Source organism: Cupressus sempervirens, chromosome 6, assembly GCF_028749045.1.
Source record: "Cupressus sempervirens isolate cs-2001-9-10 chromosome 6, ASM2874904v1, whole genome shotgun sequence".
NCBI classification, from domain to species: domain Eukaryota; kingdom Viridiplantae; phylum Streptophyta; class Pinopsida; order Cupressales; family Cupressaceae; genus Cupressus; species Cupressus sempervirens.
The window spans coordinates 27318081-27342706 of NC_143123.1; the positions used below are offsets into that span (position 1 = coordinate 27318081).

At 36.8% G+C, this 24626-nt stretch overlaps 1 protein-coding gene across 4 annotated transcripts in view; it reads left to right on the forward strand.

Annotated features, from left to right (window-relative positions):
• Nucleotides 1–16772, forward strand: part of SBI1 (Leucine carboxyl methyltransferase) — a 118795-nt gene extending 102023 nt beyond the window's left edge. For all 4 annotated transcript variants that reach the window (XM_089786487.1, XM_089786485.1, XM_089786484.1 and 1 more), the window contains 4 exons: nt 15503–15567; nt 15702–15753; nt 16078–16116; nt 16244–16772. In XM_089786487.1, the coding sequence (XP_089642613.1) occupies nt 15503–15567; nt 15702–15753; nt 16078–16116; nt 16244–16279 (192 nt within the window). In that variant the 3' untranslated portion in view covers nt 16280–16772. The remainder of the gene's footprint in view (nt 1–15502; nt 15568–15701; nt 15754–16077; nt 16117–16243) is intronic.
• The last annotated feature ends 7854 nt before the right edge of the window (nt 16773–24626 follow it).

Genomic DNA, 24626 nt, shown 5'->3' on the forward strand with positions numbered 1-24626 from the left:
GAGACCGAGCTGAATTGTGGGAATGGGCTTCAAATAACTTGCCTAATACTAGGTGGATTTTTATTGGTGATTTTAATATGGTGGAGCATAGGGAGGATAAAGTTGGAGGTAACTCTTTCAATTGGAAAGGTAATGAATTATTCTTTTGGAGCAAATTTAAAAGGAAATTTAATGTTTTAGATCCTCTTGAGGACCGGAAATCAGAATTTCAAGATATTTGGTATACTTGGTGCAATAATCAAAAGGGTTGGGTCCACTGTAGGTTGGATAGAGTTTATGCAAATTATGCTCTTCTGGGTTTTCTCTCTGATCCTGGCCACTCACCTATCACAGTTACTCCTGCTTCTCTTTTTGACCATTCTCCTATCTCTGCAAGGATTGAGTTGCAAGGTGATACTCCAGTTTCTAGAGTTAAGATTAACAAGCCATTTAAACTTAATCTCTCTCCTTAAAGATCAGGATACTCTTAGTACTCTCAGGCAGGTCACTAACATTGTTAAAATGGTCAGTGGTGATGTGTTACCAAGGGAAATGTGGGAAGGACTAGTTGATGTTTGGCAAAAGAAATTTCAGATTATTGGTAAAAAAAAAAAACTATGATTTTAAATGTTGAAGAAAATAGGGCACAGTCTAAACTCAACCAGATTGAGAAAGATTTGCAGATCAGAATTCAAGATTTGGAATTAGAAGCTGAGTTGATCAAAATTAAGCACTCCTTGAGGAAGATCCAAAACTATAAGATTCAAGGGCAGAGAGCCAGATGCAAATTGAATTGGAATCTAGAAGGTGATAGGGGGTCTAAGTATTTATTCAACATTATTAAGGCAAAGAATAAAAGAGAGTTTATTGATCACATTAATGTTAATGGTGATAAATCATTGGATCCAGAACTAATCCAATCAGGCTTCTTTGAATATTATTCTCAGTTTTTTTCATCTGAAATGTTGGATGTTAATTATGAGGCACTTGATAAATGTCTGCAATTGATTCCCAAAAAAGTGTCAGAAGAAGATAGTAACAGACTAAGCACTCTTATTACTTTGGATGAAATTAAATGGGCTATTAACTCTCTAGCCAATGATAAATCACCAGGATGTGATGGTCTTTCGGCTGAGTTTTATAAAACTAATATTGACTAGATTTCTAGTGAGCTGTTAGCACTTTATGATGACTCCTTTAATGGAGGATCCCTAGGCAAAAGCATTAATAAAGACATGATCGAATTGATCCCAAAGGCTGGTGACAGAGCTGAAGTTAAAAACTGGAGGCCAATAACATTATTGAACATCTCTTATAAGATTATTGCTAAATTGTTGGCTAAAAGAATTGAGGATTTGCTCAATAGATTTATATCAGTTACACAAACAGGTTTCATTAAAGGTAGATATATACTGGAGAATTTAATTACTAGTTGGGAAGCTATGCATTGGGCTAAGGAGAGTAAGTAGAATGTGGCTATGGTATTGCTTGATTTTGAAAAAGCCTATGATAGAATTAATGGCCTTTTGTTATTGGGATGCTACAAGGTTTTGAATTTCTTGAGTTTTTTTGCAGATGGATTAAGGTGTTGTTCAAGGATTCTTCTACTATCATAGATGTGAATGGCAACCTCTCTAGCTCTATTCCTCTAGGGAGATCAATTAGACAAGGTTGTCTCATCACCCCTGCTCTATTTGTGATTGCTGCTGATGCCTTATTCTATGTACACATAGAGCCCTCCCTTGGTCTCCTGTGAAAGGTCTCCTCCTTTCTAACAATGATTCTCTTCTTATTTCCCAGTTTGCTGATGATACTTCTCTGTTCTTGGAATTTGAGGAACTTAATTTTCGGAACACCTTGGATAGACTTGAATTTTTTTGCTTAGCCTCTGGTGCTAAAATTGCTCCTCATAAATCTTCAGTTTTAGGTTGGTCGGACTGTCCTCCCAGTTGGGTTCAGCCAATGTCTTGGCAATGGAAAGGCTCTAATGAGATTGTTAGATACCTTGGTATCCCTTTTGCTATTAATCCTTCTACTAAAGCCATGTTGGAGTGGGTTGATAAAATTCAAAAGAAACATGTGAAATGGCACTCATTTTCTGTCTTTGGCAGGAAGAGTACAAGTTGTGCAGAAAGTTCTCATCGCATCATCTTTACTTTGCTTCTACTTGGCTAATGACTAACCATCAAATGGATAAAATTGAAATTTTTTTGAGAGATTTTTTGTGGAATTGCTAAGAGCATAGATCAAACTTGATGAGGGAACGACTCAAAACACAAATGAACACAACAATAAAGGAAATTTCTATTATCCGAGATGAGAAGCTATTACATTCAATACGGTCTAAACAAACCCAACTATTTGTCTTATGGGCTAGAATGTTATCAGATTCTGGAGAAAATACCCTTCTCACAGTACCTTCTCCCAAAAAACTATCCTTCGCTAAGTTGGACCTTAAATAGCCTATTTTATGTTTGAAGCCAAGAATGAAATTTACATTTTGAAATTTGGCAGTGGAGTGCCAAACCAGAGGATCTGAAATTCAAATTAGAAGTAGGTGCGAAAATAGGCAGTTCCTGAAAAGTCGTCTATCTTCTAGGAAGCATAACTTTTGATCAGGGACTTGGATTGACAAACCGTTTATATTGTTGGAAAGCTCTTTGAGTGGTCTACAATACTAAGGACTGCTTTCGGCCGTCCCCATTTTTTATTATGGAAGTAATTGGTAAATACTTGCTTGATATTAACAAAGATCGAAAGGTCAATTTATACAAAAGAATGAGACGATGTTTTCTTAGGAAACGATCGTAAAGAATAGAAACATTCTATTCTAGAGAAAGCAAAAAAATGAAAGCAAACTAAAGCTTATTGGATATTTACAATAGATAACCATTAACTAATAATAGACGACTTATCTATTATTGTAATACCCTCCCTTAATGGTTAATCTATCGAACACACCAAGCTGTCCTCTGAATTTAACAAACTTATCAAGGCCAAGAGGCTTGGTGAGAATGTCTGCAGTCTGATCTATGGTAGGAACATAGTGCAAATCTATAATCCCGTCTTCAACCAGCTGTCGTATGTAATGACAGTGAACATCCACATGCTTGATTTGTTCATGGAAGACTGGATTTCGTGCTAAACTTGATAACGCCTTCGTTATCAACAAACAGAGTAGTCGGTCCTACTGGTGACATTTGCATATCCCCAAGCATTTGACGAAGCCAAACAACTTCATATCCTGCCTTAATAGTCCCTTTGTATTCGGCCTCTGTAGAAGAGAGAGAAACTACCTGCTGCTTCTTACTGGTCCATGTGATTGCATCGGATCCCAAACTGAACACATATCCAGATGTTGACTTTTTATCATCAGCAGAGCTTGCCCAATTTGAATCTGTGAATCCATTGAGTATAGGATTTGAATTTTGAGAGTACAAAAGTCCATAATTTGAAGTGCCTTTCACATAATGAAGCACACGCTTTGCTGCCATCCAATGATCAGCCTTAGGAGCTTTCATAAAGCATGAAATATAGCTGACTGTGAAGTTGATATCAGGCTTAATAGCAGAGAGGTAGATGAGGCTACCTACTAGTTGCCTGTATGTAGTATCATCAACGGAAGGAGGATCAGACTTTGCTGATAACTTGAGACCTTTCTCCATAGGTGTAGATGCAAGGTTGCAATCTTGCATTTAGGATTTGTCTAATAGAGCCTTGGCATATTTGGATTGAGAGATGAATATACCAGAAGACTGTTGCCAAACTTCAATACCTAGACAATAATGCATGAGCCCAAGATTAGTCATATCAAAAGACTGGCATAAATTATGTTTGATTCCCTGAATAAAAAATGCCGAATTGCCAGTGATGATCAGATTATCCACATAAATAATCAGAAGGATGACGCCACTGTTAGTAGTCTTGATGTACAAATTTGAGTATGAAGAACTCCTCTTGAAGCCTTGATCACTGATGTACTTATCAATCTTGATGTACCATGATCGAGGGGCTTGCTTTAAGCCATAGAGAGCTTTTACCAATTTGAGAACTTGATGGTCTTTACCAGCACCCTTGAAACCAAGAGGCTGTGTCATGTAGACCTCTTCATGGAGATCACCATTCAGGAAAGCACTCTTGACATTCATCTGATGGACCTTCCAGCCAAATTGTGCTGCCATGGCTAGGACTAATCTGATGGTGCTCATCTTTGTAGTAGGAGCAAAGGTATCCTCATAATCAATGCCTTAACGTTGAGAAAAGCCCTGCGCCACTAAACGAGCTTTGTACTTATCCAAAGTACCATCCGATTTGTATTTGATTTTGTAGATCCATTTGCAGCCATTGGGTTTCTTCCCTGGTGGAAGGTCATAAAGGACCCAGGTGTTGTTCTTCAGTAGACTCTGGTGTTCAGATGTCATGGTCTGTTCTCACTTTGGAATTCCTTTAGCGTCGGAATATGTTTGAGGTTCAAACACACTGTGAATGTTGGCCACAAGAGCAAAGTGAACATAATTTATAGTTTTGCTCTTTTTTGAAGCAGTTCTCCCATCAATGAACTCATCATCACGAAAATCAGCAAGTGTCTTAGCCCACCACTTAGGCCGGATAGGAGAATGACCAACATTAGTACTAGGAGATGCTTGATTAGCAAGATCCTCATCAGAAGAATCAGGATCAAACTCAGGTGAAGCATCTACAGAGTGAGGTGATCCTGCAAGAGGAGCCAAAGGTGTCTGTACAGGTATCACTGGTATAACGGGAGTTGCAGTAGCTACTCGAGCCCTCCCATTAGGTGGACCTAATGGAAGTTGAACTCACAAACCATGAGCCATCTTAGGCTGGTTTGCTGGATCAGGAATAGGAGAAACAGGCATGAAAGATCCTCGCTACTCATCAAAGACTACATCACGACTGTAGATGAGACGAGATGTCTCAACATCGATCAACGGTAGGCTTTGTGAAGACTGCTATATCCAGTAAGCATGAGTTTTTGATTCTTGGCATCCAACTTGGTGTGTGACGCATCAGGGATCCAAACAATAGTAAGGGAGCCAAAAACCTTCAGGTGACTGATTCTGGGCTTGCGACCTGACCAGGCCTCTTCCAGAGTTTTACCTTTGATCGCCACTATGGGTGACCGGTTCAACAGATAAATTGCAGTGTTAACTACTTCTGCCCAAAACTACTTCGGAACATGTCTATGTTAGAGCATGGAATGAACCATCTCGGTGATTGTCCTGTTCTGACGTTCAACTACACTATTCTGTTGTGGCGTGTGGGGTGTGGTTAACTGGCGTTTGATGCCATGTGTATCCAAGAAGCTGGAGAAAGCATTAGAACAAAATTCTCCCCCATTGTTTGATCTAAGAGTAATAATAGATTTCCCAGACTCTTTTTCAACTAAGGGTTTAAACTTTTGAAATACAGGAAATGCATCTGATTTCTTTTTAAGGAAATACACCCACTTTTTTCTGCTGAAATCATCAACAAACACTAGAAAATACTTGGACCCAAGAACAGGAGTGGCCATAGGGTCGTAGATATCGGCATGAACAAGCTGAAGTACTTGAGAAGCTCGCCAATAATCGCCACTGGTGAAAGGGGTGCGATGTTGCTTCCCAGCCTGGCATGCATCACAAACTGCAAGTTGTTGAGTTTGAATCTCTGGCAATCCAAGAACAAGCTCACCCCGAGCAAGCTGTGAGAGATAATGCACATTTAAGTGCCCATATAGCTGATGCCAAAGTGTGTTGACAGAAGATCACCGAGCAGCCATAGCTAAGTCCTGAGAATCACCCGAATCAGTAAGTCTGAAAAGACCATGATCCTCAAGACCCACCACAACAATAGACTTAGTCGCCCAATCAGTGATGGTGCTCTGATATGAACTAAAGGTGATAGCCAAGTGTGGAGAATGTTGCAGCAACTAATTGACTAAGAGTAGATTTAGTTCCATCCCTGGAACGTAGTACACATAAAGGAAAATGAGATTCCTCTCAACAGACTGAATTTGAATGTTGCATTTATCGACAACTGTGTACTCTTCTCCGCCACCAAAAATAACAGAGTCTGAATAAGGTTGGTAGTCAGTGAACCAGTTTCTGCAGTGAGTGAAATGACGAGAGGCACCTGAATCAATGTACCAGGTAGATGACTTCACATGATCTGCAGGTCTTTTAGCCATGAAGGCGTAAAAGGCAGATTCCACCTACTCAGTGTGCTCTGCACTGTTCGCTTTGGGTTGCGAACCTGATTGCTTAGACTGTGCAACTAAGTGCTTCCGACATTCAACCTTCATGTGTCCAAACTTGTGGCAGTAGTTGCATTGAATTTTCTTCTTTCTAGAACCATCTGGTGTTGGAGCAGAAGACTTCTGTTGAGATGGCTGTTGAAACTTGCCCTTATCCTTTGAAAGGATTTTGCAACAAAGGCTTGCTCGGTGGAGGTGGAATTGGAGTTGCTACCGAATTGTTGTTTCCACCGATCTTGCTGGAGCAGCAGTGTGCAGAGATCAGTGAACTTCAAATCAACACCAGAAGACATGGTGTTGAGAGTCTCGATAAAATGCTCATAGGATTTTGGTAAACTCCGAAGAGTGATAACCACAATATCCTCTTCCTCCATCTTGTGACCAATGGCAAGTAATTGATCACGGATTTCCTAAATCCAATTCAAGTGTGCTTGGAGCGAGGTGCGCTCATCCGTGATAATAGAAAACAAAGTGTTTTTCAGAAAGAAGACTCTGCTTTTGTCAGAAGTCTAATGAAGACCTTTGAGATGTGTCTAGATCTCGGTAGCTATCTTGCCGGATGCAATCTAAGAAAGCTGATCATCAACTATGGATAATTTGAGAAGCACCACTGGCTCTCGATTATTCAGATCCAATGTGTCTTGATCAAGACCCGAAGAAGTCGAACACTTTGTAACACCCAGAACAAGTTGATCGGTGTTTCGATATTCAAAAATTGCACTGATCTATTGCTTCTAGGTGCCATAATTTCGACCATTGAATTTGGAGTTATGCTCGAGCAGAATATTTGTCAGGAATGCCATGGCACGTTTTTCAATGAAAAACTGTGAAAATCTGTGAAAGCACATTCTTCGAGGCAAAAATATGGAAGACCCAGAAGATTCAGAGAGTGACTCAGAAGAGAGCTTGAAAAACCCAGAAGGAATATGCTGTCGTTTTTTGGATTCACTGGCTTGAAAATTGAGGCACCCAGAAAAATTGATGACAACCCAATTGAGCTCTCGAAAAACTCACTAAGGATTTGAAATCAAAAAAAATTTGTGACCCCAAAAATTAGGGTTTCGAGCAAAAATTCAGTTGGTGGCCATAGAGGTCGAATCTGCAATTTTTTTTTTGATTTTTCTAGAAAAAATGGTCGAGTTCTCTTCAAGGATTGATGTGCATGGACGAATGGGGCTAGAGAGTGCTGAACAAACACCAAAAAACAACGTAGGAGGCGTGAGTTTGAAGAGCCGAATGCAGAAAATTGTCTGCAAAAACTGCATGCATTTTCTCCTAAAACATGATGCAAAACAGTGACAATTTATGGGAGAAGTCGTGATAGTAGAGAATCGTGTTTGGTAGCAAAGTCAAGCTCCTTCGCCAATGAAAAACGGGAGCAATAGAAAAAAAGCATTTTGTTGAAGTCACGGTTAGGGCAGACCGGTCTTCGATTTTTCTAATACGCGATTTGCGATTTTTCCAGAAAAAAATCCACGATTTTCTAAAAAACTCAGACAAAAAACCCTAGTTTGAAAATCTCAGGGTTTTGAGATTAGGAAGCAAGGATTATAGAATAATTTCAACAATTGGCTTTGATAATTTAGGAAAAGAAATTATAATTTTTGAAAAAATTAAGAAATATGCTCTGATACCATATTATGGAAGTAATTGGTAAATACTTGCTTGATATTAACAGAGACTGAAAGGTCAATTTATACAAAAGAATGAGACGATATTTTCTTAGGAAACAATCGTAAAGGTTAGAAACATTCTATTCTAGAGAAGGAAAAAAAACGAAAGCGAACTAAAGCTTATTAGATATTTACAATAGATAACCATTAACTAATAATTGATGACTTCTCTATTATTGTAATATTTCTCAGGGTCGTATGAGACCGTTTAATAGCTCAAATTTTACTTTGAAGGTTTTTCAAGAGGTCTTCGAAAACTATAAAACTGCAATAATTTTCAAATGGTGAAACATTTTGACTTGAATTTTTTCTAGAGTGTTAAAAATTCCATTAGTCACCTTCCCTTGAACTCACACCCTCCATTTCTTTATAATCATGGCCCTCCTACAAAATAGCTCATTTTTCCTACATTTTTAATGTTACCATGAAATTTTGAAAACTGACCTAGAAAAGTAGCAGTGGAAATTTGAGAGTTGGAATCTCTAATTTGCTCAAATGGGTACCCAAATATGCAAAAATATCAAACAAAAACTATTACTAGAGATATTTTTGGGAATTTCAAGATTGCTTTAACACCGTTGGATGCTCCTACCTCAGACACCTAGGGTAATTTGAGAAGTGACCCTACCAGGTCTCAGCTGGTTGATGAACGGGTCAAACCTTGACCTTGGATAATCAAGCCAAGTCTTCCATAGGTCCGCTTTTCCACTTCACTATGTACTCCTCATACTAGTTTCTAATACTCCTTCCTATGTGGCTATCCAGGGTTGCATCAATCTCCTTCTTAGAGGTAGGAATTAGAAATAAACATTGCTTAAGTACATGGTCCTCCTCTATGCCACCTTCCAGATACTCTATTAAATCTGCAATGTTGAAAATAGCAGAATTGTGGATTCCATATGGCCATTCCTCATATGCATTCCCTAAATCACGCTTCTTCAAAATCTTGGAGGGACCAGATTTCTTCATCTTTAGCTTCTTGTAGGTGCCCACTAGAAACTGTTCTATCCTCAAGTACACCATAACCTTATCCCCAACTTGGAACTCCTTATGCCTCCTCTTCTAATTTACCTTACCCTTATAGTGCATGTTCATTTTGGTGATATGCTTGTGCAATTCCTCATGTAGGTTCTTGACATGTTCAGAATTATTTTAAGAAAATTTTAAACACTTCTTCTGTTCACAAAATTATTTTAAGAAAATTTTGCATGTGGTAGAATCAAGTCCCATCCCTTGGGCTTATCGCCTACAAAGCACCTTAATAGGTTACCCAGACTTCTATACACTATTTAGTCTTCCCATCAGTTTGTGGGTGATGTACAGAGCTATACTTCAACTTTGTCTTCAATTTCTTTCACGAGGCTCTCCAAAAATACCCAACAAACTTGGTATCACGGTATGAAATTGTGCTCTTTGGAAGACCATGTAGCCTCACCACTTCTTTGAAGAATAAATCAGCAATGTGAACCGCATCATTGGTCTTGTGGCAAGGAATGAAATGAGCCATCTTTGAAAACCTATCAACCACCACAAATACTAAATCAATGCCCCTTTGTATCCTTGGCAAGCCAAAAGTGAAATCCATACTTATATCTTCCCTGAGCCTTGATGGAATAGGTAGCGGCTGATAGAGTTATGTATTTTGACTGACTCCTTTAGCTATTTGACACACACAACAACTTTGAACAAGTTTCTTCACATCTTGTGACAGTTGAGGCCAAAAGTAATGCTCATTGACAATGGCAATGCTCTTACCTCGACCAAAGTGTCTTGCCATTCCTCCACTATGTTTCTCTTTGATCAAATTCTCCCTCATGGAACTCCTCGGAATGCACAACTAACTCCCTTTGAATAGCATAACATCTTCAATCATGTAGTCTAGCTACCTTGTCATATTTAGAGTAATAGGTTCCTTGCAAGCCTTCCAGGCCTCTACCAAATCAGGATCCTCACATAGTCTTGAGTTCATTAAACCCAACCACTTCAATCTGTATTTCTGTCAACAGTATTGGCCTCCTACTTAAGACATTTGTAATCCTCTTAGATTGTCCACTTCTGTGCTTCAAAACAAATGTATGGCTCTGCGAAAACTCTACCGATTCTAAGTGCCTTTGATTCAATCTACGTTGGCTACTTAGGTATTGTATTGCTTGATGATTAGTATACAAAACAAATTCCTTTGGCAACAAATAATGCTTCCATTTCTTTAATGCCTGAACTATTGCATAGAATTCCTGGTCATAAACAAAATACTTCTTTGCATCATTTAATTTGTTATTGAAATATGCAATGGGCTTACCTTTGGCTCAAACTATCTCCAATGGCATTACCACTAGGATCACAATCCACCTAGAACAACTTTTTGAAATCAAGGAGTGCTAACATAGGTTGCTCTGTCATCTTCTTTAACAATTCAAAACTTCTTACAGCTCTTGCAGTCCATTTGAACTCTTTTCTATTCCCCTCATTGTCTCAGTTTGGGGTACACAAATACCACTGAAGTTTCTAATGAACTTCCTGTAAAAACTAGCCAAACCATGGAAAGACCTTACCTTAGTAGCAGACCTTCGGGTAGGCCATTCTAGGATAACCTTCACCTTCTCTGAGTCTATTTTGAGCCCATCAGGTGAGACAACGAACACCAAGTAGACTAATTCCCTTTTTACAATGCTACACTTATTCAAATTAATGAAAAGTTTCTCTTCCCTTAGCTGCAGAAAGGCTCTATGGATATGCATTAAATGCTCACTGAAAATCATATTATCATCTAATAAACAATAACAAGTTTTCCCATAAAATTGTTTAGTACCTCATTCATGAGCTGCATGAAGGTACTCAGTCCATTGGTTAGCCCAAAGTTCATGACTGACCACTCATACAAACCTTCATTTAGCTTAGTCTTCCATTCATTGCCCTCAATGATTCAAATCTGGTGATACCCACTCTTGGGGTCTATCTTCGTGAAGTATTGAGCTCCACTCAAGCAGTCCATAAGATAATCCATCCTTGGTAGGGAAAATTTGTAATTGATGGTTATCTTGTGTATGGCTTTAGAATTTGTACACATCTTCCACTCTTCATCCTTATTTGATGTTAGTATTGCAAGTACCACACATTTATTCAAACTCTCCCAAATCATACCTTTCCTTAGCAATTCTTGAACTTGTTTGTTCAACTCCTCAGTTTGAGTAGGAGTCATCCAATGATCAACCTTATTAGGCAAGCTAGCTCCAAGGACTGAGTCTATTTGATGATCGATTTTCCTTACTGGGGGTAACCCCTCAAGGACATTATTAGATACGATGTCTTGAAACTCATCCAAAAGACTTGAAACCTCTACGGGAACTTCTCTATTACCTTCTTTAACCTCCCTAGGAATTAAAGCATAACACCAAGACATACTTGAGCACTACTACATACCTTTGCTTCTTACTTCATTAGGGATTTCAGCTTATAATGAACTCCATCCTTTGTCAATGAATTGGTGTTTGCAGAACCATCACGTACAACACACCTGACTACCACGACCTCCCCAACAACATATATCATGCATCCATGAGTATGATGTCACATAGTACCTCATCACAATAACTCCCAATCTTGAACCTCACCCAACAGTGTTCATTGACCATGACCTATGGTCATCTTGCATCCAGGCAATCCAATATGGATGTGGTTGTCTCTCTCTATTGAGCTTTAACTTTGTTACCATCTTCTTTGATACCAAATTGTCAGTGCTCTCACCGTCGATAATCACATCACAATAGTTACTCTCTCATTTGCACCTAGTGTGAAATAGACTCTTCATTTGATCTGACTCGTCTTCATTTATCATGGTTCTCCTGATAACAAGGGTTTCTCCCCTCTTAGCATCATTGGAGTGCTCAGATTGGACTTTTCTATCTACGTGTGCAACTCTCGCATGGCCTTCAACTCTCCTATTTGTCCTTCCTTGGCATGGATGACATTCATAGGCTCGATGCTCTTCACCGCAATGGAAACAAGTTCCTCTAAAATTGCCTCTCCCTGGTCCTTGTCCAAGCTTTCCTCTTCCTCTTCCTCTTTGGTCTCCACAGTTTTGATCACGTGAGCAGTTGAAACCATCATTCCTTTGATTTCAGTTGGTACCCATACATTCATTTTTCTTTGGGTCCTCATTTCAACTTCCAAAGAACCTACCACCATCCCTTTTTCCTTGGCCCTACCCTCTTTGCTTTACTTCAAACCTCTTGTTTAGCTTCTCCTCCACCCTCAAGGCAAATCGGTATGCTTCTTCAATACCGGTCATTCTAACTAGACTTAGCTCCTCCTGAATACTTGGCCTTAACCTATTAAGGTAATGGGCAACCTTCTCCGTGTTGGCTTCTGCATGATCTGTCGTGATGAAGACTCGATAAAACTTTGTATATTTTTGGACAATTTTTCCTACTTTCTTCAACCTTTGCGTCTTCTTGAGCAAATCAAGCTCATAGTTGACATGAATGAATTGTCTCTTCAATTTTTCATTTGACCCCATCTTGTTATCTTCTCTTTTCCTCTTCAATTCCTCTCCAGTTGGACCTCCTGCCACTAGATTTTGGCATGACTCTTCAATTTGGCCTTCATAAATTTGATCTTCTCAGGATCTTCTACTTCTTCGTACTCAAAATAATCCTCCATATCATTGATCCAATCGATTAACTCTTCTAGATTAAGGTTTCTAGAAAATGTGGACACTTCAATTTTTTGTATCTTTCCAATTTTGGAAATCACCCTTAGAAGTCTGTCAACCTTCAGATCCCTATCCACTTCTTATGCTTCTTCAACCTGTCCTTAAAATTCTTCCTCACTTCAGTCTCTTGCCCCAATATCAATTCCTCTTCATAGTTCTTGCTATGCTTCCACTTGTCTCTGAAGAGCTCTAGAACCCTCTTTTGTAACACTTGTAGCTCGTCCATCACAGTTCCTTTATGAAGGCATTTTTACAATTAACTCACAACCCACAACCACAGTCCTAGCACAAAGTGTCTCATAGTCGATTTTTCTACACACTTAGGAACTCCTACTCTAATACCACTTGATGAGGGCTCGAGACACAAATGAACACAATAGTAAAGAAAATGTCTATTTTTTGAGATAGAAGCTATTATATGTATATGTAATGGTCCACTTCTGTCCGAGACTCTGTTGGTGTACAATAGCAACAGATGTTCGTACGGTAGCAGTAGATGGGCCGTACGGTTGCAATAGAGGGTCGTATGGTCGTAGCAAAGGGCCGTACGGTGGGAGTAGAGATGGCTGTACAGTTGCAATGGGGAGGGCCATACGGTGCAGGCTGGATGACCGTACGATTGGGGAGGATGGCCGTACAGTGCAGGAGGCAGCCGTACAAAGTGGAATTGGATGGTGTACGGTGGAGGATGGTGGGAAGAACATACACGGATGTTAATAGCCTTCAATCCGATAAGTAAGCTACACCATAAAGATTGAATACGCACAAACACCAATTCAGAATCAAGTCCATAAAATAGTTGCAAATAATAGTAGCGCTCCGATTTGCCAGATCCGAGCCAAACAATACAGACAAAATAGGGTGAAGGTTGAATGATATTAACCTAATATTTATCCACCATTGTTAGGATAGATTATTGATTTTAGTAGCCCTATCAGTCTTGTATCCTTCTTATACATCACCATCCTCTCTCATATTTAGCATTGAAGTTTCTAATACTCGATCTTCCTCGTTGAATTGAGATATTTGGCCTTCTTAGTCTCTATCACAAAGCCTTTTGGTTTTAACATTATACATTACCCATGCAGCAATTTTATCTCATCTAATTATCGTTATTTGGATATAGACTCAAGCTATTGTTATTGCTTTTTGACACTTCCTTGCTGTTGTAGTATCCTTATGCTTGTTCTCTCAACAAATTCTTGACTATGTAGACCCCCTATCCTTTTAACTAGTCATGGATAATGTTTAAGACTAATTCTTCATTGATATTATAATCTCTCGACATTGCTAACATACTTTTGTAACATAGTAATCATTTGCATTTATGTAACCATAGTTTGCAGACTTGGACTCGGAGAGTACTTGGCAAGCCAAAAATTTTCAACTTGGAAAAAATTTCGGCATATACTCAACAAAAACTCGGGAAAAACTCGACTACTCAGAAAGTACAAAAATTTAAAATCTCTTAAAGAAACCTTATATTTTTTTTGTAGAATACAATTACAAAATGTATTAAATTAGTAATTGACATTTCAATAGAGAAAATGTGTAGTTCTACAGCACTAAAATGATGTGAAAAATGCATCTAATCCAATGATTTCCCTGCATCAACATTTTTACCTACATTTTTTTACATCCATAAATACGTGAGAGTTAAACTTGAGAGTACTCGTCCAGCAAAAAAACTTGGGAGTACTTGGCAACTCTGAGAGTTTGCAAACTATGTATGTAACGATGCATATGAAGGTATCAACTACTCATGAAGCAATTCATATCTTTACCATACCTTAATAGCTATCTGCTGGTATTAATGGTACCTATATCTTAGTGCACTGAATAATGTGGTCTTTGAAATACTATGTTTGCCTATTGACTTCATTGTATGAACAATGAAGGCTTCAACATTCTTCTTTTATCGCACAATGATAAGATTTGAGATCTAAATCATTGTTCAATAATTGTTGTTATGTTGTTAAATATCTAATCATTGTACTATTTGATTACTTTATTGATTTTGCAATGAGGGTGTGGTGGAAACGGAGTGGCACTATTTGAAGGATTGTACAGCATACGAGGACATTCACAACCAGCACAAAGAAACTTTAGAAGTGAACAACATGAAAGACCTTTTCGAAGGACCAAGACTCCTCAAAGTGCCCATTTTACTTATGCAGATTCACAACAAAAGAGACTGTCTGGGGAAATCACATCAGACTGACTAGGAGTTTTATGTGGGTCCCTTAGGCTTATGGTTTCGTGGACGTCATTCAAAAATCTTTCATTTTTCATTTCATTTTATCTTCACTTGATTTCTGAATTCTACTATTATTCTTTTCTATTTTCTTTTTGTCATTATTACAACTATATAGATGATAGGTTACAATATAATCTTTTCTATTATTATCATTTCTAATTTGTTATATATTTTTATTGGATATTTTTCAAAATGGGGGGCATGTCATAACTATTTCTGCTGTTTATTGATTATTTGAATTTGAAACAAAATGGGGATGGCTATGAGACGTTCCCAGCCATCTCACTGAAGTGGAATTACACTGGTTTCTTGGCTGGGAAAGTGATCTCAGGGAACACAGCTTTCTACTATTATGTTCCCTACGACTGCTTGAACTGGCCTAGGTCTACTGGAAGTTGACAGAATCACCCCCATTTAAATATTTGCCTCTTGCAGCAGGTTCTGAGATGTGCATTTGCAGTTCCACCAATGTCTTAGATTAGAAATGCAATCCTTTAGTGGAGTTTGTTTTCATGAGGCTTTGGACGACCTGTTTTACTTGATTACTTACTGGGGTTCCAAGATTTGTGTCGTGCTGTGTATTATTTAGATCTGTTGTTACACAAATGATATTTTCTGGCTTTTTTCAGAAAGCTGTCGCTTTGGACATGGATGCTATATATAATAAGTGTCTTGATATGCAGGAAAGACACAGGTACAATCTTTTCTGAGAAATATAGTAATATCACTGATTCTAAATTTGTTCAATCATGCTAATGTTTATGAAGCATGACAAACTTACAACAAAGAATATTTCTGTAACAACAACTTAATTTCCTTGCATACCAGGATCGAGCGCTTGGAAATATTTGATGAATTTGAGGAATGGCATATCATGCAGGCACGTATCTACAGAATTTTAGGTTTCCAAATCACAAGTAAAACAATATTTCCAATGACGATGCATGCTGCTGTTATGCCTTGCTTGGGGTTAAAAGTGCCTTAGTTTGGCTTTTCTTTCAACTGTTTTGTGCTGTTTGCAAAAGGCTGGCCTATTAACAGCGTTTGATATTGATTATCGCATTGGATAGCGAAATCTCTGAATTTACGTTTTGTTTCTAATAAATCCTAAACCTTGTTTTCAATTGATTGACATGGCCATTAATCAATTCAATTTATTATGTGTATAATAATTTTCTTATTAATCATTTTGTTGGAACTTCAGGAACATTATTGTGTGGCTTATGCGGTCAATGATGCAAAGGTAAGATCCCACACTTCTGTAAACACCATTAGTGAATAATGATGCTGCCTTAATTTTTAATGGGTCATAAAAGCTGTGTAACTGGTGAAATCTTCTGTACTGATGACCGCTATTGTGTATCCAACAGGGTTTATTCCAAACGTTTGGCTTTAGGAATGTGTAGCATGAAAGATACTCCTTAAATATTTCATTATAGTAGATATCTTGCCGAGACACTGGAGAAAGAGGTGGTGACCCGTGGATAGTTTATCATCAAAATTCACCGTATGGATTAGTCTGCTCTAACAGTAAACTCCTAGACAATATGAAATTCTGGCGTGTTTTGCTTGTGCAGTTATTATTGTTTTCATACCCAAATCTGTTTATGTTTTGGTCGGAAGTGGAGCCGCTTATCCTGATGGATCATTTCCGACATAAAGATGACCAAGATGATATTTTGTATAGTTTAGAGTAAAACTGAAACTGTATTATTTTGTGAAAGTAGATGTCAGAATCTGAAGCGCCCAGCCATTATGTATATTTTAGCAGATAGCTGTCCGAGGTTGCTTGTTGAAGCAAAAGATTTCCATTCATTAAAATTTGTAAGCAATGGATATAGATATTTATGCAAACTAGAAAAAAATATAGATAATGCTATTTTTATTTGTTTAGAAGAATTTCTGGGTTGCTCAAGTAATGTACGGACATATATAACTATTTCTTGACACAACAATTTAAGTTTTTGTGTATAGATAAAGTAGGGAGTTAATTCCGAGGGACGTGACTATTCTTTTTACAAATTGTATAGTTGATCAATTTTTAAAAAATCGAAAACATCATATATTTTAAATTTTTTTTAGCATTTGATCTTCATGATCTGCATAGTTTGTACTCGAAAACAATAAAAAATTTGGAAAAAAATCACTACGTTTTCATGAATCTGAGAAAAAAAAAAATTTGACTTTCTTTTGTCTTTAGTGCATTTTGTCTAGAGATTAGCTTGTCCCAATTCTAAGTGCTAATTTTTCTTTGCAATGTCATACAATAGTGCCAAGGGAAGTTTTAATTTGTATCTTTGGGCAATGCTAAATTGTGATGAAATTCTGATTCACAGAACATTATGTGTGGGAAAAGAATGGGACAGCATGTAATCCATAATTATCTTGTGCCTTGAACCTTAAAGTCATATGTTTCATGAAACGAGCGATTCATGTTGATTGCATTTTCTCCGTGCACCAATACATCGATGGAGAGGATCTTATAACATGCAAGAGTCTCTAACTTATCTGTTAAATCCCATACATTTAAAATCAAGTAACAATGTAAGTTTCTAGATATTATTGCATCTATCTTATGGACAATACAAAAATAAGTTGACATGGACAAGGTGCCTTTATGGTTGGATTAAATTATAATTTGTGGAGGATATTGACTAAATGGTAAACAAAATTGAGGAGATATTTTCTATAGGAAGTCAAATTGTGATATTGCTATTAGGATTTAACTATGTAGTTTTTGAGTGGAACTCATTATGTTTCATAAGTAGGGGTTTACATGAACCCGCCCTTCATGACAATGAATGAAACACTTAGCACTCATTGGATCTAGGTGATGCTCATAGATGTGAAGCATTGGGACTTCCTAGGAACTCACCAGTTTTTATACCACTTCAGTTCAAGTGCACTTAACTACGGAGTTTCCTCCATGATTAAACCCATTTGTAAAACTACACATGGATTAATGAGTTTGACTCCAAAACTACAGAGTTAAATCCTGATAAAAATATCACAAATTTTTATAAAGACAATCATGAAAAAAATTGCCCCCTTGGTACTGGAGTTTCTTCTAGAATTAATTAATTAATTAAATTTAATTTTTTCAAATTTTATTTTGAAAATAAAATATAACACTTGAATTAAAATGGATTGTGAAGTTGCATCATATAGAATCAAGAGTTAATTGGTACCTATTATGAATGCAAATTAATGTCTTTTCAAAAGGTTAATTGCATATCTTGGCAAGTAAAAAATTATTTCAGCAATTTCCTTGTTCTTGCTTAGTGAAAATTTAGGTGGCAAGAGGCTTTAGTTTTTGCGATCATTTGTGGCCCCTTGTTTGTGCTAGAGGATTGTGTATGTGGCTTTACCTTGTTGCTAGATGGCAATAAGTCCTCTGGCACATCAATGCCATCTACTTTTTCACTTGCTTTTGTTGTAGCTACATCCTCCATAGCTTGCCTCACAAAATCAACAAATTTATCATTTGTAAGGGATCCACATTTTGTACAATCTAATTACTAAAGGGGTCAATTGCATCCAAATCAAATGGGTGTTTAATGCATCTTCCACCTTGTGTGAAGGCAATTGTTATATTGCACAAAATTATATTGTTGAGACATTTTGAGTTAGTTAGGTTTAGTTGAGCATGCAATTAGAATTGCGAGGTTGGGATGAGATTTAATGGGTTGACATTTTGAAAATTTGTGATATGCCCACTCTCTAAGAATGTGCAAATAAGATATTAAGGAGTTTCTAAATAAGTAAGATTTTAAAGTAATCGTCAAATTTGTAATCTAGTATATAATACTATTTTAAATATTTTTAGGCAAAGTGGGCCAAGCCACATAAATTATATTAGTAGGTGAGAGTGGAGCTTAAGACCTCCTATATGGAGGTCACTGTAGTTCCCCATTAGATTGCCGATTGACTCTCTTAAACTTCAACAATTCCCATTGCCGAGATGTGAACCCATATAATACCAATTTTTATTATCTAGTATTTGAGTTGATCTTTCTTTGATAGCTAGTGGTGAAGAAAAGAGTTATCATAACTTGCTTATGATTTTGTAATTTTCAAATGAAGTTGCTCACCTCAACCTAAATGTCATCCCCTATATGTGGAGAGGTTCTCTATAACCTACCTATAATTTCCATGAAGCTATTAGAAAAGAAAACCTTGATGTTAAAGTGGTACTTCGTGGCAAAGTTTATTGTACCACCTCTAATAAAATGACCTCTTAAATAAGGGAAAATGCCAATGTGCTCTCCTCATAATAGTCTTGGATGGTCTTTTCGCTTTTATTGACGATCTTCTAAATGTCTTATATTGAGCTTGGTTCATCATCGACTAAGCAAAAAATCTTTACCAATGATTGCTATTGGTAAAGTACAAACAAATTATAATTATAATTGAAACTAAATACTTGTAAAGATCATGCATAAAATAATTCAATAATAAATTTACATTTGACGATCTCTAGAATTATTTTAGCAAAGACCATAAAAAAATGTTTCTACTTTCCTTTCTTCATTAGACGTACTTGAATATGTTGAGACTAGGCATGTTTGATTGGCAATCAAGGGGGTTAGTAAATTAGAAATATCTTATACCATTAAAAAAATTAGATGCAAAGCTTTTTACAATTGATTGTAAAAGCTCTATGGATTTGGTTTCATCACTCATCAAGTTAACAATAGTTTACTAGTTATTAATGTATTTTGTTATATTTTTATTTTCATTATAGTTTCATCCATTCAATTTTGCTTCGTTCATGTAAAGGAATTCAAGGTGATGGGTTGGCTATAGGAGTCCAAATAAGTGTTGGAAACCTTTTTTGAAGTAAAATTTCCTTGCGCCACATGATGACAACTTGTACAAAGTTATATTGTAACTTTATCTCTTAAATAGATTCTAACTTCAAGCAAAATGTGTGTTATGTTTTTTATTTTATTAAATGTAATAGTTGACAAAATATTAACTCATCTTTGAAGTTACTAAAAAATTGAGGGTGTGGCTCTTTCTTTTCATTCACCCATCTAAAGTGTGTTAACAATGTAAACATAATATTTTTAAGGCATACATCTATAACATGAACCAATTAATACCCCTAGCTCAATTAAGAAGAAAATTATTCACCACACTGGAGCTCTTAAGATTGTTCTCTCAGTTGGGGGTTCCTAAAACCCCTAATCTTGTTGTTACTGCCTCAGGACCTTGTGGATTAAAAAGTAAAACATCCAAACCCCAAACTACTAGTAAAAGAAAAGAGAACAAAATCCTTTCCTGCAAAGAAGACCAAACCATCTCTCCAAGAGGTGTTATGCAAAGAGGAAGATGAGGTTGGAGGAACATGGCAACTTAACAAGGTCTAATAGGTTGGGGATTTGCCTGACTAATAAAGGTAAAAAAGATTTTCTTGTCAACTATGACTCAAAGAAGGATAGAGAGGAACAAGGTAGTGAGAAGAAACTGGGGAAAGATGAGGAGAAGGGAATGGACAAGGATGATGGTGAAACTAAGACCATTGACAACTCCAAGAAATCAACGACTAACAACTTCACTCTAATTTCTAATAGTGTGAAAATGGACTTTGTTGAAATTACTAAAGATATGGAGTTGAAGGATGAGAAAGTTAATAGTGTGTGAAAATGGAGTTAGTTGAAATTGCTAGAGATAAGGAGTTGAAGGATTATTAAGTTAACCTAATTACTGATTAATTCCTTTGCATTGACTACCAAAACACAGTTGGCCAAGCTAAAGATTAAGGTGCGTGAATTGGAAACTAAGATAATTGATATGGAAAGGAAGTGGGATTCATTTCTAGGCTTAGTATATGTGTTATGCATAGTTCTACAACTTCCTTTGGTCTAATGCAACATAATGTGCTTGGAAAGGACACAAAGAACGAAAAAAACTACAAGGAATTCTTCAAGAATCTTACAGATGATTGGAGTCATGCGCTCTATTAGTCAAGATGTGACATAAAATTTGTTAGCAAGCATAATTATCCTTCATTAGTTTTTACTCTCATTACTCTCGACCCTTGGGGGTTCTTAAGAAAAAACATTTTTCCTTTTGGTGTTTCATGGTAAATTAGACTTTGGTTCCAATGTGAACTTATGTTTAGGTCTTAGGTTCTTAAGTTTTAATATTCCCTTTCAGTTTTAGGCTGTAAGGTGAACAATTTATTTACATACCATGTGTTGTTAAATGTTGCCATGAATATGCTAGTAAACAATAAGCTATTAGTTATGACTTTTAATATTTTATATTTCTCTTATATTAGTTTTTTATGTTAATTTTTCTTAGTATTTTGATGGTTGTTATGGCTTTGGGTTGTGGTTTTGTAAAGAACAATACCCTTGTTTTGTTATTGATATATATATATATATATATATATATATATATATATATATATATATATATATATATATATATATATATATATATATATATATATATATATATATGAATCAATTAAAAAATATTGAATAAAAACAATTAAATACATGGAAAGAGGAAGGAAGAAATAAGGTAAAAGCGTAGTGCAAAATAATTTTGTTGAGAGAAAAATAAAGAAGGTGCAAGGAAATAAAAAGTAATCAATATTAGAAGTGTAAGTCATATCAAATAATTTTGTTACATTAATATTTTTCAATACAATGATTTTTAAAGATTAAAAAGGTGAAGGAAGAAAATCTAAAACTTATGTGTTATTATTAAAAATGGTTTGCATAAGTGTGATACTCATACAAGTTATTGGCCCTTTTTATTTGTTTAAAACTATATGTTAAATTAAAAATTAAATATTAGATATTAATCATTTGTTTTTTAATATTAGACTATACTTTATTTTGAGGATAATGATTTTTTTATTGAAAATGGGTAAAATATATTAATAATATGAATGACCAATTACAAAGTAAGAAAAAAAACCAAAACTATTGGTATATTTTAAGCATTGTATCAAGTTCATTCTTGTCCTAGGTTCTAAATACACAAGTTACTTTACTTAGGGAGCACATAAGAACATTCCCACTTGCTATGATGTTATCACAACATCACTTTTTCACCTTTGGAGGGTGATCCACCTTAAGTGCACATGTGACACTTTCACTTTTCCACCTTTGGAGTGTGATCCACCTTTAGTGGACATGTCACACTATTACTTTTCCATCTTAGGTGGATCGAGAACCATTAGGGGTCAAATGGTCCCATTTATCAACATCCCATGCCTTATTCACATAGAAACCCATTTAGGAAGCCAATCTACCATCATTCTCCATTCTTGAGGTATGTAACAAAAAGGAGTCAAAGTCCAAAGGACAACTTAGACAAAGAATTTTCCTAGCTAGCAAAGCTAAGTACCACTTCACTCCAACCAACTTCGTTTGATTTACCATGCATCAATCACAACCTAAGAACCTGACCCCAATTATCTTATGCTAGCCGAAAGCATAACCTCTTTCCAAAACATGAATGATATCAAGACCTTTCATGAATTTATTAGTTTATTTTTCTTCATACAAAAGAGAGATAAACATGCCATTCTTGATGATGCAAGAGCATCGTGGGTTTACTCAAAGACTACTTTGGAGTTCTTGGAGGGGTTCTCGGTAGTTGCTATGGAGAGTACTTGGAATGTTACTCGATCAAAGAAGGGTGGATGCTCAGTCATTACTAGGTTTAGTGTTTACCCAGGTACTCGATTGTTGTGGTATTTAGTTGCTGAAGGAGTTCGACATAGTTTTTGGTGCTTGACAGAACTTGTTTTCAACGATGCTTGGCTTGCTCAACGATGCTTGTGGGAACTCGATAGACATGCTCTATTGTTTTATTAACACTGTAGGGTGATGGTGCCAACTGGAGTTCTTGAGGTTTGGTTGGCCAACTTGGTGCATTTAATGCGAGTAGCAAGTGATCGTGACATGGAGAGATCATGGGAGTTTGTGTGGACCTATTTGGGTCTTGGGTTTTTGCCCTAAGTGTATTTAATGGGTGTTGTAAGCCTTCTAAGGCCATTTTTATTTAATATCTATTGCAAGCTGACCTATGGCTCAAATACGTGGGTTTATTTAATTTGTAACTTGCTAGGCCGACTTGTGGCTTAGCAGGGTATAAGTAAGGGGGTCTAGTGAAGTCTTGAAGCATTGTCATTTAACATGGAGTAGCAGAGAAGGAGCGAAGTTTGTGAGAAAAGCTAGTAGTTGCGGCTTGGTGGCTTGTGAGCACAATTTTGGATCTCGCTAGAGGTTTCTACCAGATTTTTGTTGTGTTACAGATTTGGACTAATGAGGGTTTGGGATTGGATCTTGAGGGATCTTGCAGAACTATTACTTGCTTTGTATTTGGTCATAACAAGGAAGACCTTATAGCCCAATGCATTGCATGTAATGATGCAGGAGCATCTTCCATCATAAAATAAAAGGGGACATGATAATTTTTAAAAAAAAAATTGGAGGAGAGAGAAAGTGACAAAAATTGGAGGAAAAATGAATAAAATAAATTATTAAAAAAAAAAAAAAAAAAGAGAATAGAGGGAAAAAGGCATTTAATATTTTCTACCAAGCCGAAATGTGGCTTGAGGGTTTATTTGATGTAAGGGTTTATTTAATCTAACTTGCTAGGCTGAGTTGTGGCTTAGTTGGGTATAAGTAGAGGGTCTTGTGGAGTCTTGAATCATTATTCAGTTCAACATGAAGTACCTGAGAGGAGTGAAGTTGAGCAGAGCTAGTAGCTGCATCTTGGGAAACAAGGAGATTTCTTAGTGGCTTGCGAGCACAAGTTTAGATCTTGTTGGAGCTTTCTACCAAAGTGTTGTTGTGTTATAGATCTAGACTAGCTAGTGTTTTGGGTTGGATCTTGAGGGATCTTGCAAAACTATTACTTGCTTTGTATTTGGTCATAATCGGGAAGACCTTACAGTGCAACACATTGCATGTAATCAGTTGATTTATGAATAAAGAGTTGTGTTTGGTTTCAGATCTTGTATCTTGTGTTTTGGTGTTATTTTTTTGGGGATAGGACATCCACTAGGGATATCTCCTGCCTTGTACTGCATCATGTCATCAGTTGTTTTATGAATAAAGAATTGAGTTTGGTATAAGATCTTGTATCTTATGTTGTGATTCCATTGTGTGGTTATTGTTGGGGGCTAGGACGTCTCCTTTGGGGATTCTCCTACCTTGTACTGCATCAGATGGTATCAGAGTGAGTTCTCTTGGGCATCTAGATAGATCACCGAAGTTGAGGCAGTTTGCATCAAGACTTGGGCTGAAGATTATTAGAGCGAAGGTTGATCTTGTGGACCAAAGTCTGATCTTGTGGTGGATATTTCTTTTTGGAGTCCTATATTGGTTGTGAGGTGGAAGATCATGGTTTTGACTTGCAATTGTAAAGGACTCATAGATGGATCTTGATATGAAGAGATGGTTGCATAGATGGAAGGTTGATCTTGTTGAGTAAAGGTTGGATCTGGTTGGTGATTTTTTGGAAAGGGTTTGTGAAGATATTGGAAGATGCCTCTGAGAAGATTAGAGCCTAGGATGATTGCAGATCTTTGTAATGTGGTGGAAGCAAGGATAAATGAGACATTTTCTTAGTGGAAGCTAGTTTGACCAATCGAGTTAAGGAAGAGATAGTTGAGTTTCGCATAGATTTTTGGAGTTGGAGTCTACCCATTCGAAAGAGGCTTATTTGGTTGGTTAAGAAGATTATGAAGAGAAAAGGGCACAACAAGGTTGAGGTGGAGGT